The following is a 12,015-nucleotide window of genomic DNA, read 5'->3' on the forward strand; positions in this document are numbered from 1 at the left end:
GATGGTCAGGTGTCCACATACCTTTGGCTCATATAAGCCTGTAAGATGTCAACAGTTTATACAGAATGCCACGGAGGAAGGAACATTGGGGCACAGCATCGTGTCACAGCTGGATTCTGGAGAAGACAGGAATCTAACTGGAATTTACTGTCTTCAGCTATAGAAAATAACGAGATGTCTTTACATGACGGTAAAGTACAGCATGTTGAAGGACAGGTCTAGTAATTTCATGTGACAATCGGCATCGTCTTATGGATCTTGTTAAGATATTAAACACTTCTCTGCAGGTCAGAGCTCTATATATTCTGTTTGACACTAAAACCAGATGACACGGGGGAAAAAAAGATAGGAAAGTTTGCGATATAGGCAGCATGACTGTCTTGATGGTCAAGACTAAGCAAAACTTAGTGGCAGCAGGCTGCTGCAAGAGGCGACGTCATTATATAATGCATTTTTATCACAAAATGGCTGTTTAATGGAAATGAGCTCCTATTAGAAATTCAACGTTTTCATTTTACTTGGACTATGCAGATAAAGTCAATGGAAACTTAGCTATAGTGGCCAAATTATAGAACATTAATCCTTTTTCATAGTGAAGGCCATTAGGAGCTGGGATGACTGATCTTACCAGCATGAAAGAATTTTCCAGAGAAGCCCAAGTTGAAGGTAAAGTTGGGTACATGAGTTCGGAGCTCGTTCTGCGTCTCCAGGAGGGCCTGAAGGATAAATGAGAAAGGATTTACAATCATCTAACACATACAGACTTCCAGAAGCCTGAAGATAAACACACACAGACACACACACTCTCACACCACACACTTGTAATCTAGCCTCTTTTATCAGGGTGGTCCCATATATGACTGTCAAACCACAAGCTTACAAATGGCCCAAATCCAAAATTTCACAAGGAGACCTAAAACCGATGCATACCCAGCACATAGTCAAGTCAAGCTTTATTTAGAGAGGACATTTAAAAACAAGAGAAGTCGACCCAAAGTGCTTTACGAATTGATCAAACAAATAAGCAATAACAAAAAATTAAAAAATATAGTAACAGTAATAATAATGATTAATAAATAGATACCTTTAAATACAGCATCAAGTATTTACCTATTTCACCCTATTAAAGGACCAACAAAGATTTAAAAGTGGCTATTGAAGAAGCTGACCTCACATGGAAAGGGAGACTGTTCCAGAGCTTAGGACCTGCCACAGAAAAGGCATGATTGCCTTTCGTTTTATAGCGACAACTTGGAACTCTCAAGAGAAGTTGATCAGAAGACCTGAGCGCTCTAGTGTAGGAGTAAGGAAGAAGATGATCACTGATATATTGGAGCACGAGACCAGAAAGTGCCTTGTAGACATAAAGCAGAATTTTAAAAATCAACCCTGAAATTTACGGGAAGCCAATGTAGAGACGCTAATACAGAGGTAACGTGATGCCTCTTTCTTGACCATATTAAAAGCCTAGCTGCCGCATTTTGAACCAGCTGTAGGTGGGATAATGCAGTTTGAGGGAGACAAATGTACAATGAGTTACAATAGTCTAACCTTAATGAGATTAGTGAGTGAATCACAATTTCCAGGTCTTTGCTAGAAAGAAAATGTTTAACTATAGTGACAGATCTCAGATGGAAAAAGCTACCCATAACAACAGCACTGATTTGCTTGTTGAAATGTAATGACGAATCTAAAATCACTCCAAGACTTCTTACATGATCTTGTACATTCGATGACAGAGGACCTAACTTGGCAAACAGTCCAGGTAAGGAGGACACAGAGGAACCTAAAATCAGAGTTTCACTTTTGTCGGTTAAAAGATTTTAGGACATTATTATAACCATGTATAAACATAGCCGTTTTAGAAGATTGGAATTCATGTATATTTTCATGTATCTCACTGTGCATGCACACATCATTACCGTCATTATCTCGTGTCAGCAACAAGTCAACAGCAGCGAACTCAGAGGGGGGAAAAAAATGGCAGTAATGGCTGCACAAACAAAAGGCTAGGCATCTGGCTTTTCCCCCTTCTCACCCTAATCATTAACAGCTGACAAGCTGTCAGTAAACCTCCAGATTAAAATCATCTACGGGTTCAAGGCTTGTGCTTTCTGGGCTAGCGGTTCTAAAAGCGGAGTCTGGGGTTCCCTCAGAGGTCCATAATTTATAAAATAAAGCTACAGTGAGGGAACACACCAATATCACATTTGTAATATTTATGATTGAGTCATTCTAGCTATTAGCCGGTTTGACTGGCCACTTGAATTTAAAGGGTTTAATCAAAACCTCAGGAACTCAAAAACAAGTACAGCTACAAATAACACCAACTAAGATGGAATGTGTTCAGGAATATAAAGCTCTATGGGTCCAATAAAAAGCCAGAATAATACCATGTGTCTAATATTTGAATAGCTGGATTAAGTTCATGAAAGACACCTCACAGTCAAAGGGATTCCTGGTTGCCAAAAATTTCAAGAACCCCTATTCTAGGCCATTTGTTATGCTGCTGAAACAATGGACAGTGACGGATGAATTGAAATCAAGTTGACCAACAAAGCTTGCAACGTGAATGCAGCCATAGGCTTTCAAATGTCTCTCATCATAAGCCTAGTGCACATTACATGATTTTTAGTGCAGCTGTCACAGTTGACAACTAATTTTGGTGCTGTTTGCGTAGTGTCACCGTTTTTGCGACTAGTAGAAAGAACAGCGCAGAACAACAGCCAATGAGAGTCCAAAAATAAATCAAATTAATTTGCTCTCACGTGCAGCAGATCCCTGAATCCAGTTTATCATCGATCTATTAGGGTAGGAGGGTGAGGGCAAAATGGAAGCACAATAATATTGTTTGCATGAAATTGGTTGGTATGTCATACCTAAATGGTTGTTAGAGACAGCAAAAATAAAAATAAACAAAAACATGCGGTATAAAAAAGGCTTTTTTTTGGGACTATACCACCAGTTCTCTTTGCAGAACAGACAATCCTCACTGCCTGTGTCTTTTCCATCTTTCCCCTACCATTTTCTCTTAATTCTCTTTGCTTTTTGTTTCCATACAAAGTCACATGACAGACAGCTGTCGGGGAATTTTTTGTGAGAAAACGGGATTTAGGGATCTCGCACGCATGTTTGCAAGATTGTGTCGTGTGTGAGCCTCATCTGTGAGTGTTCATACTGCTATGTCCTGATTGCAGGACATTAAAGTTGATTAAAGTCATGTAGTGTGAGCTGAGATTTTGAATTTATGTATTTAAATTTTTTCTGCTTTTTTTTTTTCTTCTCAATGACAAGTACGATATGTCAAGCTGATTGATATTTTTACATCTATAGCCAAACAGGAAATCTTTGATTATGTCTGCTCTGTTTTCTCTTTTATCTTGCAGCACTTTTTTCAAAAGCCGAGAGCAAGATTGAGGGCGGGGAAAAAGAAATAACAACACACATGCAGCTTGGTTTTGTAGTCCCTTTGAACCAAGAGTCATCAAGAGAGAGGCTTTGAATTGGGAGACGGCAGCTAACTAGCGGGAGCAGCGAAAGCAACACAGGGCTGTCATTTGATGCAGTGGCTGATCGATGGCGATGCTGGGTGAGCTTTCCACATCTTGTGGTTGCTCTTTCTGAGTTTCTTTTTAAGCAGAAGACAGACTCATGCTCCTGCCACTTGGCTGTCTCCCAGGCTTCAGCTTTTTCCCATCTCCATCCATATTTCTCTCTGAACATTTTTATCATTCTCCCCTGTGTATTCGTCTCTATTTGTGTATGCAGCAGGATCAGAGCCAGAAGGCCATGAAAGAGTGTGAAAGAAAAAGACAGAGATGCAGGGAGTGAGTATGAAAAAATAGTGGAAAAAGAGAAGGAAATAAGAGAGGAGGAAGTGAAGAAAGAAGACACATGGCCACAAAAGGCAAGGAATGTAGGTAGACTCAAGGACATCTTCGTCCCGTCCCCCGTCCCCCCCCAACCCCCTTTTTCTTTTTGGGAGCTACAGTGCTATGATGTCATACGTTTTTCACACTACAACAATGAGCTGCTAGCAGGGGCCATTTTTCCTTTTTTCTTTTTCACACCACCTCTTCAGCTCGATAAACACGCACATGGACGGACAGCCTCCTTAATCGACTGGGCAAATAACTTCTTATTAATAAATAACTTGCACATGGAAATTTGTATTCAATATGTATACAAAATATGCATGTAATATTTATAAGCTTTTGAGACACATTCATTTATTTCTTTATTTTTAAAAGTTTTGCATTAGTACAGATATTAAGGATTTAAAAAAAGGCTTGGAAATATGGCAATATATCATCGGTAATGTGATAAATTATACACATAATGCACTTTTCTGAGATATTGTGGGTATCACAAAATCTCTTTATAATGTTTATGTTCTTTAATAACAACTACAAACTCTGAATTTGAATCTTTAACATTGGAAAATGTTCTAGTCGTTATAGATTTTTTAATTTCTTGTCAAATTATTTTTCATTACCCAACACTACGTGGCCAAAAGTTTGTGGACACCTGACCATTATGTACCCATATGTACTTTTTGAACATCACATTCCAGATTTATTGCCGTTATAATAAGCTCCACTCTTCTGGGAAGGCTTTCCACTAGATTTTGGAGTGTGGCTGTGGGGATTTTTCCAAGAGCATTAGTGAGGTCAGACACTGATGTTGTGTGAGGAGGTCTGGGGTGCAGTCGGTGTTCCAGTTCATCCCAAAGGTGTTCAGTGGGGTTGAGGTCAGGGCTCTGTGCAGGACACTCGAGTTCTTCCACTCCAACCTTCACACACCATGTCTTCATTGAGCTCGCTTTGTGCATGGGGCGTTGTTTTGCTGGAAGAGGTTTGGGAGCCTTGGTTCAAGTGAAGGGAAATCTTAATGCTACAGCACACAAAGACTTCCTGTACAGTTGTGTGCTTCTGACTTTACGGCAAGTTTTAGGGAAGAACCAAATATGAGTGTGATGATCAGGTGGCCACAAGCTTTCGGCCATATAACGTATAACGTATCAGAGAAATGTCTAATTGTTGTGGTATGATTTTTTTGTCATATTGCCCACCCCCAGTTTAAAAACAGATTCAGAAACTTTAAGACAACATGAAACAGGAAATTCAAGCACATTTTTCTTCTGCAATCTGACCTATTTCCAAGTGAAACAGCATATTTGGGTGGGGATAAATGAATTGTGCACAATCTGACCATGAACATGAGCCAATGATGGAAACCTTGTTAGATAAACAACCATATTTGCTTCTAAATCATATTCTAAACTTCTATACTTTTCCTAGTAATGAATCACTTTAAATTCTATACTTTTCCCAGACATTTCAGACATTTTTCCTACACAAGATTCCTTTTATCTGCAAATCACTGTTTTCCTTTCTTCTGGAGATTTCTACGGAACCATTTATGATTTTTTTTTTTAACAAGATGTCAATCTTTGAATAATCAAAGGATCACTTCATGCTAGCTGTGAATTTTATTCAGTGTTTTAAGGAGAATTATTATATTCATTCTTTCATCTTCAATAAGTGCTTTATCCTGGTCAGGGTCACGGTGGATCCGGAGCCTTTCCCAGGAACACTGGGCAAAGGCGAGAAAATTCACCCCAGATGGGACGCCAGTTGGTCGCAGAAAAATTATTAGTAACTAGTAGTTACTAGTAGTAACTAATCAGTAGTTACTTGTAACAAAATAAAGCACAATGGCATAACTCTATTATAGGTTTACTACTGTATCATATTTGCATGGTGCAAGTACCATTGGTTTGTCATTTCTACCCCCTACAGGTAACAACCTTATAAAGGTCTAGCTGCTATAAATGCCCAGCACACACTCGGTATAACCCATCACATCACCCAGAAGCACCTGATAGCTACAGACAGAATCTCGCCAACTCACAAAGTAACGACTACCCACCTTGACGTCAGAAACCTTCATCCGCGTGCCTTCCTTGCCCACAAAGATGTCATCAATGTCCACTAGGATATAACGCTCCAGTGCGAGCGACAACCGCTTGCCTGTCAAGAAGCTCACGGCGTCCACCAGCACCAGCTTGTGCAGCCAGAAGTTAAGGTTGTTGCCAAAGAGTACCCGCTGGATACCGTCGTGAAGCCCCAGGTCCTGGACCACGGCTGCGTGCAGGGGTGCTGGAGGACCTCCGGCTTCTGTAGTCCTGCCTCGGGCCAACAGTACAGGCTCGTAGGTGGAGTGGTTAGACTGGAAGACAGTCCAGTCGTCCCCGGGCAGGGGTCCGCGCTCCACCTCGCGAGCCTTAGTGATGAGCAAGAGCGGCGATTTGGGATTGACGCTGCAGTCCCTTAAGCCGAGGTTAGAGTGTAAGAAGAGGGGGAACCCCTTCAGCTGGGCACTCTGTAAACTGTTCTCATTTGCCTTTATTAGTGTGAGACAGAAAAGGACAAGAAATTTCATTATTGTTTTATTAAACATTAGTGAAAACAGATGACTGAACTAAGAACTTTCATTGAAAGTCTTAATAACTAAGTCATTGAACTTGAGCTAAAAGGTACTTTCCATTAAATCCCTAAGGATAAAGACTCGAGTATTCATCATTCATTCACATTCCACCCTTCTTTGGCTAACGGACAGCGTGGGTCAAAAGGTGATAAAATGTTCTTTGGAATAAAAATAATAAGCCTAGGATTCCCAGGCACAGCTTGTAAAATCTAGGAAAAACTTTCATAAACATTTCTCCATAATCAGGTTTAAGTTTACTGATGAATCACTCAGTTCTTGCCATTACAGTGATGCAGCTATAACTGACATGTAACATTTCAGCATATAAAACTTTTATGTTATGAGAGTTTTAAGATATGCTCTTGAAGACTTGTATAATAACAAATCTGGGCCTGGAACAACATGGGTTTGCCTATTCTTCATATTCAGCGAATAAAATCTCACATGCATGACAAACTTATGAATGAGCAGACTTTGCCTGTAACAGCACAATCCCAAGTGCGATATTGCTTTTTATACAACAGATCTATAAACAAGAAATCAATATAGAGTAACTGACATTTTGGACACAATGTGGCCAAAAGATTATTATTTTTTTTTTAAAATTTTTGCTCTGCTAATGGAAATAGTGCCCAAAGAAGCTGCACTCACTGATCAGTGTCAGTTAGCTGGCTAGCTTGCTGCTCATTGGGCCTACACTGATTTAAACAGTCCTGTTAAAGGTGCATCCGGTGAAATTTGGCGTCGCTTCTTCCTTTTCATCTGATGAGCATTCATATTTTAAGTCAAAAGTTATATTCATGCAAAATGTATCATTTGCCATGACTGCTGATGATGTCACTGACTCTGCTATAGTAACAGTTTCAGTTAAGTGTTGCTAGAACTGGAAATGTTCATGGCGAACACGGACAAATGGAGCAATACGCACCATGAAATGGCCCAGTACAGTTATACTAAATTTAAGCACTCTTGGAACACCATTGGAACGCCATTTGTCCAATCAGATTAGTGAACCGGAACTAAATGTTGTATAACAGACTGTATGCCATGGCATGAGAATGTCAGTAATATTGTATTGTTGTTAGTGACATGTTAATTAATTAAGTAGCAGTAGTTGACGAAAATGCTAGAAAGAAACCTCTCTCAACAATATTTTTTGGTACCATTTAGTATCATTTTAAAAATAACCTAACTAATCAATTAATCCAGTGTTGCAACCCTAAAGTCAAGTTACTCCCAAGAAGAATTAAACTAGAAGGCTACTTTGCAAAATAATTAGCCAAAAAAAAGAGGAATTCTCTTCACTCTCTGATCATTCCTTCTAAAAGACCAGTAACATTCCTATCCTATTCCTCTGCTTTATATTCCCAACTCCATTTAACCCTGTATGTCACACAGAAATGTGTGAAAAATGTTTCATAAATGGTCCAAAGGTGACAAGAGTGAGCGGAGGAAGGAAGATGCCGAGAAGTCTGTGCTTAATATAGCCTCGGGAGATTACACCGAGCCAAGTGCTGGCTGCAGTCACTGCTTCCCTCATGGGAAACTGGTTTTCAGAGCCATGTTTCTCCAGGATGTAACATTAGAAGTGCTCAGAGCTAAAGCCACTGAGGCATAACAGGACGGGGAAGCGAAGGCTCTCAACAAGAAAAGACAGGAGTACCAACCAATCAGAGATGCTGTAGAAGCAGAGCTTTGGTAGAAACTCCTTTACAGATATTTCTGAACTTTATGAGTGACTGATGCTCTAATATGTCTTTAAGTCAGGTTCAGGACAAGGGCTTTGTCACTGATGCAGTAGCTCCTGCAGCAGATCCACTGAGGAGGAGGAGCTTAAATGGCATCAACCATACATAACATTTAACACCTTAATACTGTAATATATACTGGAATAATGTAAAATGTCAAGCTGTATGTATTTTGAAATAGGAATCGCGATACACACACGTGATTCTTTGCCCATTTTTGTAAGGAACGATATGTATTTATTAAATTCTTACATTACTATAGTAGAATGCCATAGCTTAATTTGTTTAAAACTTTACATCATATTAGGGTGACAAGGGTGCAGTGTGTCCTCCCAAAGTTCAAAAGAAACAATGTACAGTTTAATGTGCATAATTAAAACAAAACAAAACAACAGTTAAAAGAAAACCGGTAATAATTACTGGTTAAATAATTATTAATCAATTACATTCTCACCCTATTTATTAATTTAATTCAGTTAGTCATCATTTGTTTAGTAATTGGGAAATTAATATAATAAAACAGATAGTTTCCGTTCTAAAATCCGGTCTGTTCATAGATTACCCCAATATTTGTCTGTTATGTTGCTTAGCAACCAAAGCTTACTGTTAACATTGCATTGCAAAGAAATGTTTATAGCAAATATTATTAAAAAAATTAATTATTTACTGAACACTCCACTTGGAGTCATGCCTAAGAACGCCCTTACACGTGATAAAATCACAGCACATACCATCTCGTGGCTTGTTGCTCCATTAAACATCATTTTACAACAAATTTATTCCTTCTCACTGTAAGTGGGCATTTGGGTCAATTTAAAATTTTGTGCAGTCATAACAAAAGGTTTTTTTCCCCTGTCATATATGTCAATTCAATCTGTACAATCTGTTTCTAAATGTAATTTATGCAATTTATGATCATTTGTAATGGTAAATCCTCACCTTGAAGAAGCCAATGATGCCCACTCCGTACTCCACACAGTACTTATCGAGAAGTTCTCTATTCCAGGCATCCAGGTTGACATACTTGAGGATATTCTCATAAATGACCAGTGTGAAGCGGCCCCGGTTCTTGTCGGTGAGTGTAGGCATGTCGCCCTTTCCAGGGGCGATCTCAATCTGGTAGCGGAAGCGTCCTGATTCCAGGATGGCCACGATGTCCTGGCCCAACTGTGAGTAGAGGCTCTCCACGAACACCAGAACCACAGGGTCTGTGCGGGACGTGTCTGCTGGCTTGGCAGTTCTTGCAGGAAGTATCCTGGCTGACGGAGCGGAAGGGGTGGCGGCTTGAGAATCCTCCCAGTCGGCGGTGCCGTCGTCAACGTTCTCCACCCCACCAACGCTTGCAGGCTCCAGCTCCCGCTTGACCCCATACAGAAAGTAGGCTGAGATGAGCACACTTACCATGCAGAAGAGGAAGAGCAGAAGTAGGCTGGTCTGCAGCGTGAGCTGCCTGTAGAGCCGTCTCACGCGTCCACACACCAGCATCGTCACCCTACTGCCACTTGGATGAGTATATACACCGTCCTCGAGTCACTAACAAATCACCAAGTCTATCGTATAATAGCACAAAGAAAAGGGTGGGATGAAGCAGAGATCTTCCATGACGCATACCATCATGTCACCATTGCAGAGGGCAGGAGGACTGGTGCGGGCAGGGGACGGCATGGGCGAGGGTGGGCTTTCACTCACCTTCAGAGATGTGTGCTGCCCGTCCCCATGCACCAGCAGCCCCCTGCCCAACACCCTCACACCCCTCCTGTTCTGCCCTCTCTAAGTTCTTATCTTCTGAGCCAGTGTGGAAAAGATGATGGTCTGGAGGCTGAGTGAGGCAGATTTCTGAAGGACAAACTCGTCTTGCGGGGATGAGATCTCCGGATGGGTCATGCCCAAAGAAATGTGACCGACATCTTCATTTGGTCTGGGGAAGAAACAATTAGAGCAAACTGTTACTAGCAGGAAAAGAGCAGCTTATTACAATTAATTTTCAAATACTGAGGTGTGGTCATATTCGTGTATATGCAATTAATCAGAAAGAATAGTCATTTACAGAAATATTAGGGTAATACTTTGTTGCTAGGTCGCCTAATTTCTACCCACTGCACAACCTGTGCCGTAGACAATGGTTCCTTTCATTAAATAGCAAAAGGATCTATGAAGGCAACGAATGGATTACAGGATAATGGCGGTGGCTTGCATTGATTAGCTGCGGCTTTAAGAGTGATCCTCATTCTCTATGCACTTCAAAGTGCAAAAGTCATTCTTTTCATCTCAAATGAAGCACTGAATACAAAATGTGGCATAGGTAAGTAAAAAAAGATTTAGACCAACAGAGACTAAAAGAATGAAGTTGGGATATTGAAAGGTCTCCGAGAGGGCATGGAGACAAGACACAATAAATCGACCAAAAGAAAGGCGACAGAGAGTTGCCATTAAGGGCTTGTGATAGATTGCTGTCGCATGCTTTCTTTTCAGCATGACCATGCTTCCGCTGTCCTACCTGAATCTGCTCTATGGTTTGTGCAGAACTTGAGAATAGCAAGGAATTAGAAAGGAATTAGAAATCCCAGCAACCCTACCTCCTTTATTCCCATCATACCACTTTCTAATCAAAATAAAAAAGGCCTGCTGTGCAAACTTTTTAGCGATTTTGGCTCCCGTAATGTCTACAGTCTTTACTTTCTGTCTGACTTGGCATACAGCTTATGCACACATGGTTGTCGTACAGGCCTGCAGGTCGTTTAACTACAGAGAGGTGTTGACAATGGTGCAGAGACTAAAGCAAAGCGACAAGATAGGACTTGTTTTCAGGTGAAATATTGGTCCACTTTCAAAGGCATCACAGCTATCCACGTAATGTGTGGGCTCTGGAACAAAGAATCAAAGCATTTTCAGGTACGGAGAGGAAAAAAAAAAAAAAAAAAAAGCATTACTACCAAAGCAAAGCAAAAGCACAAAGATGACGAGGATGAGAAAAGCTATTTTATCACTTCAAAAGAAAGTATGACCTTGTAAACTTTCAAATTCACAACCTGAAATTGTAGGCTTGGTAGTCTGGAGTCATTTTGTGTGATCAAATATCCCCATCAGGTGGATGTGGTGGGGTTGCGTGGGACTTCTGAGGCTGGGCAAAAATTCCACAAGGGATAGTCTGGATGATGCCCATGATTCCCAACCTTCAGTATTCCCTTCCTTTTCCACCCCAGGCTTAATCTCAAACCACAATACCTGTCACTGGAGCTCTATTGTGTCGGCTAGAGGAACAAGAACAGCAGTCTGAGTGTCGTCAGAGGTCGGATTACAGCTCCAGAGCTTTCCCCATTCATGGGCTAGTTCTTTAATATGCATCAGTCACCTCAAGCTGAGACGGCAGAGCCGGCCTTTTGTGCTCGCCGTTCTCTTAACAGTAAGATTTCGAAGGCAAGAGGCATTAATCATGAGTAAGAGAAAGGACAGGCTTTGCCATATAAAAATGGGAAGATAAACACACCAAATGGCTTCACTTAAAGAGAGATCTAGACTTGATCTAGAAATAAGAAAGATGCATAGAGATTTATTTATTTTTCTCAGAAAGATATTGAAAAAGACAGAAATGATTGCTAAAACTGCAACAGTAAAACATACAAAGAACAGCATTGCTGAATATTTAAAAAAAATATTATATGCTGATCTGTGGATACATAAATAAATCCAATATATGCTGAAACCAATGTGTTGAGACATTTAAAAACAAAAACCTTGACATTTACATGACCGTCCCCATCTTCCATACCAGCTCGTT

The 12,015-nt window shown here is 40.5% G+C and overlaps 1 protein-coding gene across 1 annotated transcript in view; it reads right to left on the bottom strand.

Annotated features, from left to right (window-relative positions):
* ndst1b (N-deacetylase/N-sulfotransferase (heparan glucosaminyl) 1b) overlaps window positions 1-12,015 on the bottom strand; it is a 73,998-nt gene that overhangs the window by 17,858 nt on the left and 44,125 nt on the right. Inside the window, exons 3-5 of the mRNA XM_026938617.3 lie at window positions 9,177-10,155; window positions 5,932-6,405; window positions 629-716 (exon numbers count right to left, since the gene is read on the bottom strand). Coding sequence (XP_026794418.3) covers window positions 629-716; window positions 5,932-6,405; window positions 9,177-9,722 — 1,108 coding nt within the window. The 5' untranslated portion in view covers window positions 9,723-10,155. The remainder of the gene's footprint in view (window positions 1-628; window positions 717-5,931; window positions 6,406-9,176; window positions 10,156-12,015) is intronic.

Source organism: Pangasianodon hypophthalmus, chromosome 15, assembly GCF_027358585.1.
Source record: "Pangasianodon hypophthalmus isolate fPanHyp1 chromosome 15, fPanHyp1.pri, whole genome shotgun sequence".
Lineage (NCBI taxonomy): Eukaryota > Metazoa > Chordata > Actinopteri > Siluriformes > Pangasiidae > Pangasianodon > Pangasianodon hypophthalmus.